General features: G+C 48.6%; 1 protein-coding gene across 5 annotated transcripts in view; it reads right to left on the reverse strand.

Moving 5' to 3' along the window:
• ZFPM1 (zinc finger protein, FOG family member 1) overlaps window positions 1–19,107 on the reverse strand; it is a 135,690-nt gene that overhangs the window by 105,389 nt on the left and 11,194 nt on the right. The window contains exons 1-2 of one of the 5 annotated variants that reach the window (XM_050922587.1): window positions 17,390–17,437; window positions 16,865–17,011 (exon numbers count right to left, since the gene is read on the reverse strand). The exons of the other annotated variants lie outside the window; for them this stretch is intronic. Coding sequence (XP_050778544.1) covers window positions 16,865–16,924 — 60 coding nt within the window. The 5' untranslated portion in view covers window positions 16,925–17,011; window positions 17,390–17,437. Of the gene's footprint in view, window positions 1–16,864; window positions 17,012–17,389; window positions 17,438–19,107 lie in introns of those variants that run through there. 5 annotated transcript variants of the gene reach the window in all.

The following is a 19,107-nucleotide window of genomic DNA, read 5'->3' on the forward strand; positions in this document are numbered from 1 at the left end:
TCGGTGGGAGTTTCTCCCCCCCCCACCGGGGCTGCCTGCTCCATTTGTGTGGCAGGCACCGTGGCTCCTGCCCACAGAGAGTCTCCAGCGGAGAGGAAAGGGTCTGTTCCTTGGAAGACGGCTTCTGTGGTTTCCTCAGGTGGCAGCTCAGACCAGATGCAGACACATGATGTAAGCGGCACCAGAGAGATTGTAAACACTTCCCTGCCATTACAGCAGCTAGGAAGAATTCCCCGCAAAAGCAGCTGACAGCTCATTAAAGAAGCAGATTGGGCTTTCGGTTTTGATCACTGAGTTTTAGTCCCAGGGATGCTCAGCCAGTCTCTCTGCTTCCTGCCTGCAGGTTTGGCTCAAGGAGACACACAGAACTTACAGGCTTCTGCCTGGAAGGGAGAGGAAGGTTCTGTTCAATCATTCCTTCCAGCGGTTTGCCAGCCTCGCTGCCCTGCAAAGAGCTGCAGAGGTCACCAGTGGATTTCAGGTAGCTTCCCCAAGGAAGGACAGAGAGGCTGGGGGAGTCACCTTTAAAAGATGGTCACAGCTTTCAAGGTGGGGGTGGGAGGGAAGAAAGATCAGTACAGCAGTAGCCACAGGACCTCAGACACTCTCCTTTCATCCTCCACCAGCCTCGTCATCTCTGCACATTCTCCTCTGCAGCTCCTCCATCCCTGGCAGGGCTAGTTATCTGCTTGCAAAGCTTGCTGGGAACATGCCTTGGTTCTCCCTCCCCCTAACTTCTACAAGTTCGCCCCCCACCCCGCATCTGGGTGGGACCTCAGACACCGCAGCAGAGGGAGACACTACGCAGGACTGTCCTTGCTATGGCTCAGAGAAGCAGACACATATCGGTCCTGGAGTGGGGAAGGAAGCTATTTTGAAAAGGAACTTTCACACAAGGGGAGAAATTCCAGAAGAGATTTATTGCGTGCGCACATACACACTCGCACACACTCTCACACTCCAAATCTGCCAGTGTCAGGCACAAAGGGACTCCCCAGAATCCATAAGTCTAACTTGCTAACATCATCACAACTGTTCCTGCAGCAAGGTCACAGCACTGCAGGATTAAGCAGTCAGGAGACGCCATGCTGCAAGGGGCGGGTGATCTCATTTGAAAACCCTGAAGCTCCTCCCTGGAGAGCCAGGATGAGTGCCGAACGGCGATCTGCTGACACATGGAATCTGAGTGAGGGCCACTTGGTTGAGCTTATTCTGGAATTTGAGCTGTTGCTTCTCAAGAGGAGAAGCTACTTCTGCTCGCCTCTCGCTGTCTCAGACTCTGGACAGCCCTACACATTCGCCGCCATTGCAACTAGGCTAAGGACCAACAAATGGCCCCTTCAGCCCAAGACACATACCCAAGCTTTGGCAAGTCCCCACCAGGGGAGGCCTGTTCGAAAAACGCTTTTGCAAAGCCGCACCAGGCTGGCAGGTCGCCTTTCAGTCTGGAGCAAAGACATCGAGGAGAAAGGCTTTGGCCAAGGAGCCCTGCCCAACAACTCCCCATGACGTACACCACTCATGGAGGAGGAGACAGAATCCACCACCTGTATATTCCCAATGCTCCTGCATACGAGACTGACACCAGCCCTGCCTGGGAGGCCAGGAGAGCCACCTAGGTAACTGGTTAGTCAGTTTGAGTCCTTTACCTGGACACAGGTCATGCATCCTTCTGGTCAAACTATGGGGGAACAGACACTGGATGCTGAAGAGTGAGGCGCATCCGAGGTGCGCTGCTAACTTTGCCCGCCACTTTCCCTTCAAAGGCAGCGGGGTTTTGCTCAAACAGAAGGAAAGCAGCAAGCTAGGGTGGGGTGGAATGGGGAGGACTCAGTTACAGTGGCCCCTGGGGAATAAATCACAAAGATTCTAAATAAAAGGGGAAAAAAATCAGGCCTAGAAAGAAAAGTTCTGCCCAGAGTTTCTTTAGGTACATCTATGCACATCTCATCGCTGGAGAGAAATACTAGCCAGTCTATAAAAAGATTAGATTCTTGCGCCAACCTGTTACCCATATGGAGATCATCAATACCTGGCGATATTGAGGTCGTAGGTTAAACTGGAGGACATCTGGCTAATCTAGGGACAAATTACTGTTCCAAAGATAGTTGCAGTGTTGTTGGAGCTGTGTTGGACCCAGGATATTAGAGAGGCAAAGTGGGCGAGGTGATACGTTTTACTGGACCAACTTCAGCTGGTGAGAGAGAGAAGCTTTTAAGCTTACAGAGCTGTTCTTCAGGTCTGTGTTATAGAAATCTAAAGCTCACGGCCTTCCAATATCTAGAGAAGCTACGAGAGGTCTTTCTACTCAGAATGGCCAAGTGATGCACAATGGGTTCCAGCTTTGCAGAGTCTCCCAGGATACCCAAAATCTCGGGCCAAAGAGGGACTGGGTTCTAGACGAATGTTGGACAGACTGAACCATTTCCAAGCAAAGCAAGGCAGGATCCTGCAGTGTACCGCAGGTACCCAAATACAGCATTCCACATTCATCTATTGACCATGGTGGACAACAGCCTCGATTTGAAGGCACCGATGGAGCAACACACATGGCCATGGGGTAAAGTAGCGGGAATGCTAAATGCTTCCCACCCCCCAGCCACTGGGCTGTGCAGGAACCCACATCTCCATCGCCTTCTGTCCCACCACGAGTCGCTGTGGAAGGGCATCATTTTACCACAAAGCCTGATCAACACACCAACTGGCACCAGTTTAACCTGATCTAGGGTGACCAGACAGCAAGTGTGAAAAATCGGGACAGGGGGTGGGGGGTAATAGGTGCCTATGTAAGAGAAAGCTCCAAAAATCAGGACTGTCCCTATAAAATCAGGACATCTGGTCACCCTAACCTGATCTAGTGTAGATTTGTGTATAGACACTTGGCTTCAGGACCGGCTTATTCAGTTTAGTTGGCTTTGGTAAATATACAGGCACAAACTAGACACGTGTGTGTCCACATAGTGGCTAGCACCTGTTTCCATTCAGTCGGTTTATAAACAGGTCTTAGATAAGTCACGGCAGCTATTGCATTTTGACGAAGCCTTGGCACAGAGCACGCTAAGTAAGATACACACACTGCAATGGCGTTGCCAGCTGGGACTCCAGGGTCACGACCTGCGTTTCAGGGCAGTCTGTCGCTCAGTAAGAGTTCCGTGTTAAGAATTTGATAGCATTGCCTTCCTTCAGGTGAAGCTGCACCCACACTGTTGCATGGACTCTCTGACCAGGTTAAGTGCTTCCCGGGGAGACAGTTGGCATTTTAGATCCCAGCTGATATGGCTCGAGGGCATGGGAGGGAAGCAGGAGTTCACTGCCTGTGGATGCCAACACACTAATTGGCATGGGATTCCAAGCAAAGCTTTGCTTTTAGATGTGCCCACCAGCTTGCATGAGTCATTCTGCACTTTGCACACACCCGGGTGCTCTGCAGGCCCAGTCGCTCATGTTAGGACCGTGGGACACTGGAGCGGAGTTCGGACACGGGATGCTAATAGGAAAAACGTTGCTTGTAACCCATCATTCAGGACAACAGAGTCCAACTTGAGAATGCTGAAAGTTAGGTGCCTAACTGGTCTGGCAACAGCCAATGGTATTTGGCTGCTTTCCAGCCAACATGGCAGATCTGAGCTGAACTGACAGTCTCAAGGTATTTCCACATTCCTGGCAAGAATGAGCTTGGGGTTATGGCAGGAGACTGGGATGTGGGGATCAGGGTTCAACTTCTGGCTCTGGCATAGACTCCCTTGGCAAGTCCCCTCCCCTCGCTGCACCTCAGTTCCCCATCTCTAAAAGGGAGATGAAACTGCCTCTCACCCTTGATCTTCTCCACTCAGATTGTTTAGCTTTTCAGGGCACAGACGGTCCATGTGATTGTACTGCACCCAGCACAATGAAGCCTTCAAATCAGAGGGGGACCTCTAGGCGCTACAGGAAAACAAATAAAATAACCACCCAGGAATCCAACACACCCCTATAGGAGACCAAACATCTTGTCTGGTTTCTACTCCATGTATCACGCTCCAACGCCAGACACACCCCCCACGTGGGAGTCTGGGTGCCTCTTCTACCCTGGGCTAGGAGTGGGAAGCTAAGAAACAGGCCATGGATCAGTCAGCCAGTCACTTCCAGAAAGAGCAGGGGAGCAGATGCAGCAGGAGAAGTCAACTGGGCCAAGCCAAAGTTTGGGACACCCAGGTTTCCCCAGCAACTTCATTTTTTAAAGAATTTAAAGCAACCGGTCACACTGAAGACAAACAGGAAACTGATCCTGAGCAGGGACGCAAGAGCCCCCCTGTTCTTTCCCTCCGGCTCAGCTAGGGTGACCAGCCTGCATATGTGAAAAATCGGGATGGGGTGGGGGGTAATAGGCACCTATATAAGAAAAAGCCCTGAATATCAGGACTGTCCCTATAAAATCGAGGCACCTGGTCACCCTAGGCTCAGCCCCAAGACTGCTGGTGGCACACGCCAGGAGCAAAGCAAGAAAGGGAGATAAACAGAGGAAACAGTTTTCTGTAGAGGTGGCATTGTGATGTCACAGGTAACTCAGCCAATCAGCATGCAGCTGACAAGTTCATTCACATGTGCTTACAACGTTGCAGAAACTCTCAGGGGGAAATTGCTAGACTTTCAAAAGGTGTTATTTCCAGCGAAGGTGTCACAGGCGTTAGCATAACAGTAAGCCACCAGGCCCTGCTAAGCCAAATGACCTCAAAGCATTTTTAAAATGTCAGGGGAGCCTTAAAGGTGCTGTGACAGAGCTATGAACAACAAAAATAATTGCTGAAATGCAGCCACCTCTGGGTTGACATGTGGCAGCTGTTTAACAGGTGGGATGCTGAAGTAAACACACCATATCTTGTAGAAAGTGCCATGGGGTAGCTGAAAGTCATGGCCTCTGCTTTAACGCTCACCTTAAGGATCGCACCTCCCGCAATATAGACCACGCTGTAAGCCCACCCCGGGACAGTGCTGACCCAAAGGGAAGGTGCCCCCTAATGAGTCACTGCCACCACTTCCTACAACACCAGGGCTGGCCCACAACATTTTGGCACCTGAGGCAGGAAACTCAAATGACAGCCCCATGCCCCCTCACTTGGGCCAAAACTTTGAAAGGTCTCAATTCGGCCTTCTTCCTGTTCCACTCCTCTCAGGTACTGCTCTGCTACCTACCCCAATAAAGGAGACTTAACAACTTAAAATGCTTTGTTCAAAAAGTTTAAGTAACACAACTTTCAAACACCCGAACAGCACATGTAACTTTTCTTGGCTGCACAGTAAACACTGGCATGTTTATCTGTTTGAATAATCAAAGTGGGGCTTTCCGGGCCTTCTTGGGTGCAAAGATTTGAACTGCTTCCTGAAGGTCCACAGTCTGAGCCAGCTCACGCTCTGTTGAGATGGTTGCAAGGCCGACCAGCCTCTCCTGTGTCATCGTGGAGCGTAGATGTGTTTTTATTAACTTGAGCTTGGAGAAGCTGCGTTCTTCACTGGCAACTCTTACAGGAAGTGTTTGGAGTATGCACAGAGCAACAAAAGCATTAGGAAAGAAGGTGGTTATCTTATCTGTGCACATATATTCCAGAACAGCCTTTGGGGTTGATCCTGCTGAAATGTATCTTGAAAGGGCTTTCAGTTCATCACCTAAATCCCCGCATCAATATCACGCATGTCATCATGGGTTAAGACTGTCTCTAGTGCCCTGCATTGCTGGTGTAGGTCTTCTTCAGGTATAGTGAGGAGTTTTGGAATATTGTACAACATCCCAAATATACTGCTGTGTTCCTTGAGCTGCATGAAATGCTCTTCAACTGGCTGTATTGCACAATCTAGCACCTGGTTAAAGAATTCAACTTTGAATTGTTGTTTGGGGTCTCTTATGGGATTATCCCGTGCCTTGTAATCAAAATGTCTTCTTCGGTGACTCTTGTATTCTTGAATGGGTGGGGAAAAATAGCTTCAGTGTGAAGTTCCTCTGCCAACTTCTGTGCACTCTTCAGAACTGTTTTGAAATCCCTCATCTGACCGGTAAGACTGTAGGTATGACTTTGCTTTGTCCAGTTGTTCCATTGCTCCAGATATATCAAGGTCAACACCTTGGAGTCTCTTGCTTACAACATTTATTTCAAACAGTATGTCAAGCCACAACACTAAGCCACACAGAAATTTGAAGTTATGTATGTTTCTCGTGATTCCATTTCCCTCTCCCACTGTTCTCCCACGTACAGTTCCTGTCATAGCATTATCCTCCATAATGGCAACTATGGCATCATCTGTCTTCCCAATTTGGTGTTTGATAGGCTTTATCACCTCCACTTGACTGTCCCATTATGTGGCACTCAGTGGTTTCAGTGTCAGAGAGGATGTTCCCAAATGTTGTTTTAAAATTTGCCATCAATGAGTTGATGCAGAAAAAAAATACAAAGATACTTTGAATTACATTAAAAAATTCAGCAGCCTCACTAGAAGCTGATGCTGCATCACTGACCACCAAGTTCAATGAAAGAACTGCATGGAACCAAAAAAAAAAAAAAAGCCTGAGGGTTTAATTCCCAGATCTGTGTCTGCACTCCTCTGTTCTTTCCTCTCATGTTGGCACCATTATCGTAGCCCTGACCTCTCATGTCAGCTGTCGCAATTCCTGTATCTTCCAGCTTTTTAAGAAGCACATTTGTCATACCAGCTCCTGTACTATCATCAATGTCAATAAATTCTAGAAAATGCTCTCTGACAGTCACTATTGCAGGGACATTTTCACTAGGTTCTGTTGTCATTACAAAACTCACCATTAAAGTCATTTGTGCAGTCCAGAACAGAGTAATATCATCTCGCTGACTTCAGATTTGCCACAATCTTCTGTTTGACTTTTGTGGCCAGTAACTGTATGATCTCATTTTGAATTGTTCTTCCCAGGTAGTGGTGTGTACTTTTCTTGGGTGGTGACTCTTCTTAGATGCTCCTGGAGTACAGCATCAAACTCAGCCATCAGCTCCACAATTTTAAGGAAGTTTCCATTGTTTGGCACATACAGCTAATCTGAAGTGCCACACAGTGCTAGGTTTTGGGTAGCAAGCACTCTCACAATGGAAATGGGCATTTTCAGAACATTTTGACACTGATGAGACTCTGATGCAATCTTCTCTTGATGCTGATCATCTATGGTGGCCTTTAACCTTAGTCTCATCTCAAGCTCTTTCCACCTACGGAATGCTCTCTGGTGATTTGCTGTCTCCTCATGGCATGCCAGATTTCTTGCCAGATTTTTCCAGTCTTTTCTTCCTGTAGAATGTGGCTGGAACATTAGACTGGAAGAGTTTGCAACAAAAACAGTATGCAGCATTGTGGGTTTTTGAGTACATAAGCCATGGCCTCTCCACTTTGTCACCACTGGGGATTTCACGTCAGTAATGTGTTGGATGGAAACTTCTGTTTTCATTGTCTTTGGGGAACGTGAAGTTTTTCACTTGCTGTGGCCCAGGCAGTACAAGGAAGTCCCTCAGGCTACTGCTCAAGTGGGTCCAGAGTCCTGGATCATCTAGACTTAAGGAACTAAACTCAGCAGCAGCTGTTTCTTGTGCCTCCACCACACTCTTCTCTGAGCTACACTTTTCTTCAGGAATATGCATGGTTCCATCCATCTGAGATGGAGCTATGGATGCTGCAGTAGCTGCCAGGTCACCCGCCCTCTGACTACCTGGAAGATCAGGCATCTCCTCACCACTCCCATCCTCACTGGGGCCGGAAGGCTCCCCGTGAACATTTGTGTCTATGTGTCTCAGGAGAACTCCTTCCTGCTTAGATAGAAAAGCTTCCTTTGCTTTCTTTCTTTTTCTGAATTCTGCCCCAGAGTGTTGTTTTCTTCTTTCACTCATTACTGCTGTTCTGTGCCAGCTAGAGTGGCTCTCAACGCTCAAATAAGCAGGCTGGTAGCAGGGCCAGAGTGAGGGAAGATCTCAGCATCTTAAGGGCCTAACTGGCTCCTACTACTTCAGCTGACTGCCTGTTCTCCTCAAGTGGGTTCAGGGAAGCAGCAGGAACCAGGAAGCTCCCTGAGAAGCTGGTGTGAATCAGTCCAGTCTCCTGGGGGTGCTAGAGAGGTACATAAGAGGCTCCTCCTCCTCTCTCCCCCCACAGCTCCTGCTGCTTTCTGTCATTCCCTCTCACCTTTTCTCCTGCCTGCTATGTCTCGTGAGCCCTCCTTCCTCCAGCACCGCACTTCACCATCTCTGTGCATCTAGAGCAGAGTGAATACATATGCGCCAGCAGCAGACAATTTTCTACGCTCTGGGTCCTAGGGGTCCCCACATAGACTGGCACACCAGTTTGCCCCATGGTAAGGCCAGCCCTGTAACACAACAACACCCAGAAGTTCTGGCCCAGTCTTGCTTCACTCATGAGCTACGGAGTGCAACACAAGGTACCACACTGCTGGCTGCAGGAATTTTGTGCACAGGCAGAGTCCTAGATACAAGCACAAAATGATCTTGCAGTTTAAGTGGCAGCAGCTTCCACCAAAGCCTGTTTGCTACCTCTGGCTGTGCTATCACTGTTCAACCCCTGGGCAAACAGAGTGAAGCATATAACAAGGCCTCTCTCTCTGGCCACTCGGATCATCCCAGATTGTATTACACGAGGAAAGAAGGGGAGAATGACAAAAGGGGTGAGCTCTGGGGAGTACAACACCATTGCCTGGTTGCATTTTGACTTCATTTGCAAAATGAAAATAAAACCTACCATTAAAATAAAATTATAACATTTTATCACCAGGTCCATGAATTGTCAAGGCACTGGAGTTTGTGCGTGCAGGCTTTTTTTTTTTTTTTTGTTCTTGGCATTTTGGTGGAGCGAGATAAGAGTAAAAAACAACAGAGCTGCTCAGAGAGTGAAAAAGGGAGATAGATAACGCAGATACCAACTCCTACACAAAACAGTCCTGGCTTTATCGCTGCTTTTTATCACAGTTCCTTTAAAAAAAAAAAAAAGGAAGAAAAAAGAAAACAGCCCAACTGGAATGGGGCAGCACATTAAAAATGAACTTTATACTGTTTGCTCTTCAGTTTTATATTTAGATGAAGCAAACTTAGATTTTCAGTCGATACTTTCCCAGCGCAAGAAGCTGAAAGTTTGGAAGCCAGAGGCTCCCCCTCCTCATTTGCGCCAAAAAGCAGGTGGCCTAAATATAGATTTAAGAACCTAAGAGTGACTTGATTTTCAAACGGTACTGAGCATGCGCAGTGCCCTGTTGGCTTTTTGAGGATTTGTATATGCTGCACTGGCACGAAGGGGGCAGGGGAGAGGAGACAGGACGGGGACCACACAGTTCTAGGTGCCCAATTATGGATTTAAGAGCCTAACTTTAGGCAACCAAGTTCAAGAAAGTTTGGGTCTTTATTTTTATTACCTGTTGGCCACGGATGGCAGCATGCCTCGTCGCTACTCTAAAAATGTGGCATTGTAAGAGATGAGCCGCTCCAGTCCCGCAGACTGAAACAGCGTTTGCTACCATGAAGTCAACGGAACTACTTGCAGTAGCTACCATGAAATTCAAGTAACAAGCTATCAGGACGTCCAGGTAACAAGCATTACAATCTGTAGTAAGTGCGGGCAAGGTGGGATCCCCAGAAACGTCAGGAGATGCAGAGTGGAATATGAGTCAGACAAAATAGGACCCAGATCCAAGCCATGTGTTTTTATGCACAACAGAATTTAGCAGTTATGTTCTGCAGAACCCAGCATCCCTTCAAGCTCATTCACCTACCTTGCAGCTTTGGATAAAAGCAACTGTTTGCTGACTCTGTGCCCCACTTGCCTTAACTCGTCACAGCGTTGATGAGACTCAGTTACAGGCCAAAGGAAGAAGCAGCTCTAGCACATTTTGGCAGCATGAAGAAAGGATGATCCACAAGCCTAGGACTTGGGAGGCCCGGTTTCAATTCCCTGCTCTGCTACAGACTTCACATGGGACCTTGGGCAAGTCACATAGGCTCTCGGTGGGGTCAGTTCCCACATACATACAATGGGGATCACAGCACTGCCCAGCCCCCTAGGGGAGCAGTGAAGATAAATACAGTAAAGATTGTAAGCCACTAAAACCCTACAACGATTGGTGCCATGTAAGTACCCACGCTGGAAGGTGAGCTTGGTTCCCGACAGTGCAGTGAATGCAGACAATGGTGGTGATACAAATTTAAAACCAGGATTACCACTCAGAGGTGCGGAAGGAACATTAGCGAGGAAAATGAAAGGTTACAACTGGCAGATATCCAGCCCCATCTTTGGCTCAAAATAGAGTCCAGACCTTCACCTGGGTTACCACAGGCATTCACTCTTGGCACTCAATGTTCCAAGTGCACTGTTGTTTGTGACCTCCGTGTGAAAGCTGCAAACAGATTTCTTGGTTAGGCATTGCAGGGCTGCTAGCATACAATAGTGCATTAGTGAGCTATTGGGACTTCACTGCGAAAGTGAAGATGGAACAGATTTGATCAGAGAGATTTTACAGACAGACGTGAGCAGAAAGGGGAGGTAAATTTTCAGCTGACCTGCCACATCCATATATCCGTCAGCAGTGCTCCCTGCTGGGAAGTGAATAAATAGGGCCCTACCAAATTCACGGTCATAAAAAAAAGCATCACAGACCGTGAAATCTGGTCTCCCCGTGAAATCTGGCTATTGTAGGGGGGTCATGGGATTGCCACACTTACTTCTACACTGCTGCTGGTGGCTGCGCTGCCTTCAGCCGGAGAGCAGCAGCTGCTGGCTGGGAGCCTAGCTCTGAAAGCAGAGTTGCTGCCAGCAGCAACACAGACGTGAGGCTGGCAGGGCATGGTATTGCCACCTTTATGGCAGCTGGGGGAGGACCCTGGAGGTGGGAGCATGGAGCTCGGTGTACAGTAGGAGCCCTTGGCTGGGGTGCTTCCAGCCCTGCCCTCCCCAGCTCCAAGCCGAGTACTCGGGGGCTAAAGGAGCCTTAGGTTGGCTGTGTGAGTAGGGGGTGACCACAGTGCTCCCCCTGTCTACGGCATCCTGGCTGATTGCTCACCTGGAAGGTTGGCCCTGCCCCCCTACCCCAAAAGTGAAAACCCGCCCCATACCATGCCACCCTCGCTTCGGCGCTGTTGCTGGTTGCAGCGCTGCCTTCAGAGCTGGGCTCCCAGCCAGCAGTCGCTGCTCTCCAGCTGCCCAGCTCTGAAGGCAGCGCTGCTGCCAGCAGCAGTGCAAAAGTAAGGATGGCAATACCACAACTCCCCCTTACAATAGCCTTGCAATCTCCCCTCCCCCAACTCCCATTTGAATCAAGACCCCCATTGTTTCAGTATCATGAAACTTCAGATTTCAATATCTGAATCTGTGAAATTTACAATTTTAAAAATTCAATGGCTGTGAAATTGACCAAAATGGACTGTGAATTTGGTAAGGGCCTATTCCTTAACATATACACTGCCGTGGCAGATGCCAGTGTAGGGTGGTGTGACGCAAACAATACAAACCCTGACTGCATTAACAAATCAGTCATGCTCATAAGACACTTGCTGAGATAATACTCCCTCAGGGGGAGGCAGAGTATTTTTCCTGCAGTGGCTTTTGTTGGGATCAGACTGCATCATCCTCAAGGCTTGAAAGGAAAAGCTTTCCTTCAGTGGGACACAGAGCGCTTGAAAGGTGGGGCAGGATGGTCCCGTGCTTGGACTGGAATGGGACTCAGGAAAAATGTTTTCTAATCCCACCGCTGCCCCAGATCTGATCCCGGGCAAATCACTTCATCTCGCTGTACCTGTTTCATCTCCTACACTTTGTCTGTTTGGACTACGGCCAGGTTAATAATACATAGTTAGGTTAACACAAGGTAGTTTACGTGGACCTACCTGTGAAAAAGCGTCTACACTTAAATGTCGCTCACACAGACGTAACTGTCCCGCTACACCGACTGAGTAACTCCACCTCCACAAGTGGCGTGGAGTCACGGTCAAGGCAGTTAGGTCGATGCAGCATCACTATAGATGCTGCCTTGTTTACGTTGACGGTTACTGGCTTCGAGGAGCCTTCCCACGATGCCCTTCGCTAACAGTACAATCGATACAAGCGCTCCTGGGAAGGACGCACACTGCTGATACGAGGAGCGAAGTGTAGACATGCACAAGCAAAGTAACCGCTGCAGAGGCTGTGTGCGGACGTAAGTTAGGTCAACTCAATTTTGTAGTGTACACTTGGCCTAAGCCCTTTGAAGCAGGAAGTCTCTCTCACTAGGCGTCTCTCGCCCAGCAAATAGGGCCCTGATCTCAGTCAGGGTCTCTAGCACTACTCTACGACAAACAAACAGGAGAGCCAGTCACTTCATAAAGTGGGTAAGAGAGGAATTGAGGATATATTAATACTTGGCATCTGTAAACCCACTTTCATATGAAAGTCTCAGAGCCTTCAGCAGCCACTAACCGACTAAGCCTCAACCCTTCCAGGAGGCTGGTATTAATCGTTAGCTGCGTTTTACAAATCAGGAAACTCAGACAGAGGAGCAAGCTGCCCAGGATCACACAGGGCGTCAGCGTCAAAAGCAGTGCTAGGATCAAGACCTCCTGATCCTGTCTCTTGGCTCTAACCACTAGACCATGCCATGACTTGGGAATAGGCAGGAAGTAAAAAAGCCATCATTACAGGAATGGAGTTTTTCAACCTAAATTTGCTCAGTCCAGTTCAGTTCTCCACCAAGCACCTTTGCATCACTGTTATGACCTGCAGCCACAGAACCATGAGCTGTGATTCCAACAGAGCTTAGAAGCCAAGCAGAGTTGGCTTGATGCAGACCTATATGGGAGACCCGGAAGGAAAGCCCAGGGTGCAGCACGAAGTACTGATGGAGATTCAGAATGGGTCACTATCTCCCAAGTGCAATGTGCTTTGCAAGAGGTCTGTATGGCTTATCCCTATTCACAGACGGACACTGAGGGGTTAAGGGATTTCCCCCAAGGTCATAGTGAAACAACAGCTTCCATTCAGGTGTCCTGTCCCTGGGTCACCAACACCCCACCGTGAGTCCCCTTCTGCATCTACTGGTGGCTCTGGTGTCGGATGACACCTAAAACACAGGCTTTCCAACTCGTTATCACTGGCGATCCCATGACAATTCCTAACCCTGCGCCACCCCAGAGTGGTAGCCCCAATGTTCTAGACTAATTCTGGGTTCGGATATTTCACTTGGATACTGTGTTTTCCACTTCCTGTCCAGCAGCACTGCTGGGCACATCTTAAACACAGAACATAGAGGAAGATCCTGCTGGGAAATCCCAGAGCCAGCCATAGACAGACTCCCTGTGAATCCTATGCCCATTCCCTGCAAGCAAGTTCCCTTCTGCCCTTGGAAGGAGAAGGGGATGGCACAGTTTAGCAGCGAGCTGGGGGAAGCACTTTCTGCCACAGCGCCTGACATCAGATCCCAGGATGAAAGCTAGATGGCTACAGAATCAAACCAACTTATTATTCTTATGAGCTTCTCCCTGCTTGACAGCAACTCTTTCCGCCCCACCCTCTGCGCCAAAAAGAAAATCTCTTTACAAAGGCAAACCCCCCCGATGGGGAATCTTGATGGGTCAGGGACTACATTGAAATTGGGGCAGAGGAGAGAATCAGAAAGCTTTGAAATCTTCAAAGCTCTGGCTTGACAAATCCCTGCTGGAAATGGCCTAGATTCATCGGAGTCATGGGAAATATCTATATTACACGCCCATTGCATAGGCACTATTCACGCAGTGTTGCTTACACAAGCAGGCCACCGGGGTCAGGTTACTGCCCAACAGACAATGCCCTTACAGTATAAAAATACAGCAGCAACGGCCTGAAACACCACAGCTGACAATGGAGCTAATGCTGTGGTTGGGATCTTGACCGTAGGATGTTTTGATAAGGCCAGGATAAGCAAGGCACCTCTCCCTGCACCCACGTCTGTCCTAGCATGGGTCACGACTGGGGAGGCTACGGAGCGGGAGTTGTGGTGTCAGGGCAGAGAGAATTATTTGTGCTGGCTACTGGCATTTAGTGTGTTGCTTGGTTTTAAGTGGCTCCTGAGCCCAGGCGCCATGGCTAAGGCATATTCAAGGTACAATTCAATATACAGAGTGTGGCCTGCCTGGGCTGCATGGCAAATACAGCCTGGGATATGAATGGTTCCCTTGTTCGGTCTGAGAATGATCAGCCCTTGGCTTCCCATCTCACCCACGCGAAACTGGCACCTATTGCGGGGAAAGGTGAGCTCCAGAAGGTGCCAACTAGTGTCCGCTTTCCCCTCCGTTCACGGCACCAGGGTTTCAATGGCAGCGGAATCTAAACACGAATGCGAATCTTTGATGGGCGGATGCATTCTAGCAGGAAACCCCCTATTCCGGAAGGGCTGGAGCTGGCCACAGCAGAAAACGGGGCACAGTGAGAGAGAAAAATTAAAAATGGACTGAACGGTTCCTCCTCCCCCCCCCACTCCCTTTCCTACCTTCTTTTTGAAAAACATAATTTATCGGTGTGTTATCCAGAAATCCAGACACTTTAATCAGTGAGCTATGAAGTCAGTATTTCCATTCTTATCTAGTGGAGGAGTGGAAATGGAGAGCAGATAGGCAGCTCCCAGCCGATCCGTGGTGGGGAATGTTAATGGGAGAAGAGGGAGAGCTATTGGCTACTGAGCGCCGGCTATCTCCACCATTATCAAGCCGTTATCAATTCAACCATCGCAGCGCAGTAATGGGGCCAGTTCAACTTTCCGCATTATCATAGGAGCTGAAACCTGCATGAGAGGCCTCAGCTGGGAGACAGAAAAGTGAGTAAGCAGCTGAACTCCATATTTTAAAAGCAAAGGGCAGGGAGGCGGCTGGAGGGAGGGAAGAAAAAGCCAGATGAATCAATTCAAAAGCAGGAGAATTAAAGAGGAGCAGGTTGAAAGGCTACAGGCAGAACAGACCGTGTAAACTGGGCAAGGAAGCCAAGCCCAGGTGAGCAAGACAGGATTGTGTGTGTTTGGTTTCTGGAAGGAGAGATCTGAAAGACTCCATCGGAAGTCCACCCTGGTCAGACAGCGAATAACTCGTGCAAGGCAACTTGTGTGGAGGTGCCTAACCAAGTGGCAGGCCCTCGGCACGTGGCAGCGTCACACAGGCAGGAGAGCAACGAGAAGCTTCCTTCCAGCAGGGCTACAATGAGACAGCCCTCCCGAGCCCTGCCCAACATCAGAGCCCAAGATCTGCTGACCAGCGTTAGACCATGGGGCAGGGACCACTTCAGTGTTGCGTGTTTGTACGGCCCCTAACGCGATGGAGCAGGGCTGCTATAAAGCAGATCAGAGTTACAACCCGAAGAGTAGAAGGGAATTAGGGCAACCAGACAGCAAGTGTGAAAAATCGGGATGGGGGTGGGGGAGTAATAGGAGCCTATATAAGAAAGAGACCCCAGAATCAGGACTGCCCCTATAAAATCGGGACATCTGGTCACCCTAAAGGGAATTGCAGCTGAAAGAGAAAGGAATAAGGCATGGAAGGATGGGAGAGGTCATCAAATGAGAGTGGCTGTTCTCACTGGCCCATGCAGGGAGGGAAGTGGTCAGGTTGGGAACCTGGGACAGAGAGAAGTGAGACTAGGACAGGACAGGTGTAAGTGCAGGTGGGCCTGACTTCCTCAGAGGTTCCTATGAAAACTGACTTCTGCAAATATTTGTAAAGGAGTGAGGCAGAAAGAGAGAGAAATGTGAATTCATTCGAGGTGCACATGTCATCAGAAGCCCTCTTGACTCAATGGGCGACTCAATTGCACCCGCCATGGGAAACGCGCATCCACGCCGTGAGCTCGAGATTTCGCTGGGAATCCATGCATGCCATCTGTGACTGTACACTCACCAAAACTGCACGCACAACTGACAACACTGCGCATGCGTGCCGGGCCACCTCTCCACCCGGATTCTTGCACTGGCCCCTGTCAGCACCTCTCCTTCCGAGTGAAAATTTAAGATCTCTGCGTTGGTGAAAGATGCCAGATTTACAACCCTTCTCTGTTTACCCATTAGACAAGTACAGCATGAGCAGGAGCTTCCTTCCACCAGGCCCCAATGGCGTATCTCAACTTCAACCTCCTCTGGGTTCAGCGGGGAGTTCAGGCCCTAAGACTCAGCCAATCCTATATCCCCGATTGATGTTGAACTGGATCCCGTTAGCAGCTTCAGTTGTGGTTGGCAGAATTATGAGAGGAACATGTACGTCCACTGGGAACTGAACCAAGACCAAATCCACCACATACAGGCCCACTGGCCAGCCATCAGAACCAAACATGCACTGCCAGATGCTGGCGGAAGAGAGATCTGAAGATCCAGAACCATGCAGAAAAGCCACCTTTATTTCATTCATTTAGAGTTAACCCTCTTCCCCCCCCACTACTGAATGGGTTTAAGTCACACATCACGTCCTACCCCGACTCGTTCTAGGTGGGGCAAGGCAGGAGCCAACCCAAATCACAGCAAAGGGGTTTATTAGACAGACTGGCATTTTCCGCCAAAGTGCAAACTGACAAGAACCAGGAAAATAGTGACTGGATGGGGAGAGACATGGCCAACAGGAGGGCTTGGAAGCGGGGCCCGGGGAGTTTGATTAAATAGGTAGATGAGGACAGAAGAGTATCAGAGAGTTTGTGCAAGCCACTTCCAGTGGGGTTAGCCAGCAGAGTCCTTTCTACTGCTGGTTAAGGGCTTCCTGCAGCGAGCAGCTGAGCCCAATGCTACCACAGCCAGCAGCAGAGCTAAGGGCCTCGCACCATAAGGAAATATTGGGGTTTTTCTGCCTGAGGGCAGAACTGGGCTGTAGGGAGCGCATCTGCCACCAGCTTCAGCTTTTGAGCTTACCACGGCACAGGCCACACCTTTCAGCACGCCGAGTTGCACGCCGCAGCACCAGCAGCGCATCCACAGGAGAGAGAGAGACACACACGGAGAACCCGGTGCCACATCCCAGAGAGGTGGCCTTCTCGCTCCGCTCAACAGGAGGACGGTCTGCAAACAAAATGCAGGGCTGCGTTTGCAGAGAGAATGTGAGTCCGAGGGAAGAACCCTGGAGATACAATTTAGGAAGTGCCACATCCCAGCATACTTTGCAGCCTCCACAGTGCGCTGGTTCTCTCTCTCTCTCTCACACACACACACACTCTCTGCAACCGATCTCTCAAAGGCAATAACCGACTACAGCCAAAGTCTTCCCTCCCCACCGTCCTACTCACCTGCCTACCTTTGAGCTGCACAGATCAGATCACATTTAGGTCACTTTTCATGGGGCTGGAAGCCAGAGTAGCCAGGATATTAGGTTTTAGATATTGGGGAGCCCTCTTATTCCACTCCCAGCACTCAGGAGTCGCTACTGACATGGTAGCATACCTGCCACAAGGCATCAAGATGATCCAGGAAGCTGCCTGCTGACAGGGTTTCTCTACAGCCAAGTTCCCCGCAACTTGCAGTCTCAGCAAATCCATGGTTATAATAAATGAATAAAATAAATAATAATGTTAAATAAATCTTGGTGCCCATTGCTACCCTCAACACCATCACCGCTGTGGGGACAGCTCTCTGAATTTCTTGCTCCAATAGCACATTCCCCTGCCACATGAGGTGAAGGAAAATCTCTATTCGCAGTACAGGGTCTATGACCCAGCTCTCATTCCAGCCAGTCATGAGCAGTGCTACATGTACGCATTAGCCAGTTTGTTACAGCAATTTTGATTCATAACTTAAAGCAATTCTCACTTTGGGGGAGGGGGCCTTGTTTCTTTTTAATGAAAAAAATAATCGATGGGCTGACCATGCGAGATTAAAAAAATAATGTATCAGATTAACAAATTAGAGAAACACATTTCCTTTCTACCCTGTTGAATAGGAGATGTCACGGAAATATGCTGATGGGAGAGTGAGGAGATAACGAATTATTTTGGAGGAAAAAAAGCAGTGAAGGCTGTTATCTGAAGTGACTCACATATACACTCCTTAACCCTATTCCAGCCCAAGGTCAACAGTTACATTCCTTTCAGCATTTCATCCCTTCCAAAAAAACATGTTGCTACAGGAACAACAAGGAGTCTTTACTGCTGCAGTGAGCCAAAGGCGGAACTTTATTACCACGGAAACACTTGAACTCAAGAGAAATATAAATCAGGAGGTCTGTCTTGTCAGTCTCCAGGGTTCAAAAATCATGAGTCACGTAAATTTGTTTTTAACATAGTGATAAACGTGGGTGTCTTTTTAAATTGCCTTTGGGTTTTGGAGTCTTCACGTAACATCCAGGGCACACTTACAAGCTTACCTCCACCACCATAAGGGTGAGAAACTTTTAAGTGAAAGCTACAAGGCTTCTATGATCACAGGATTCCAGGGGCTGGTGCTTCAAGATGACACACTAATTATCATAAGAGTTGGCAACACTGGTTCTGGAGTCAAGGTCTCCCACGCAGCCCAGTTAACTAAAACATCTCAACACAGAGGAAAGTCCTGGAAAAACAGCTCCAGGAACCCCAACACATTTTATAGTGGGTTTTTTTTTTAAAGTTTGATTTGGTTTTAAATCAAGTCAGTGAAGAAAACCCACAAAGTTTCCCTACTAATGTTGTTTCCCCATTAAATTGCTGTTCTTCACTATCTATACTGTTTGCCTCCTTTTTCAGTTCTCACCTCAGAGACAATTCAGACAGACTAGTCAGTTTCTAGTCAACTTCAGTTTCAAAATCTGAAGCACTAGCCCCAAGGCTGTAATATTTGGCTGTCATACATGGCAGAAAACCTTTAAACAAAGCTTCCCAAAGGCCAAGAGTTTCAGAAGCAACAAGTTACCTGTTGTACCCAATTTGTGATGCCTTACAGGGGCCTAAATTTTCAACAGATGGATAATCTTTATATTTCATTTTGTAGCTTAAAAAAACACCTACATTTTAAGACAAATTTGACCCAATAGTGCCTCATTCAACACACAGGAAAAGGAGCAGCCTGATTCCTCCTTTCTGGTTTGTTAGCCAATTGAGTCCCATTTTTGAGGTTCGGGAAGTTTTATCCTTCGGACTATCTGCAAGCCCCTCCCACTGCAGAAGATTCATTTTAATCAGAAAACA

The sequence above is a fragment of the Gopherus flavomarginatus genome, chromosome 14, assembly GCF_025201925.1.
Source record: "Gopherus flavomarginatus isolate rGopFla2 chromosome 14, rGopFla2.mat.asm, whole genome shotgun sequence".
Lineage (NCBI taxonomy): Eukaryota > Metazoa > Chordata > Testudines > Testudinidae > Gopherus > Gopherus flavomarginatus.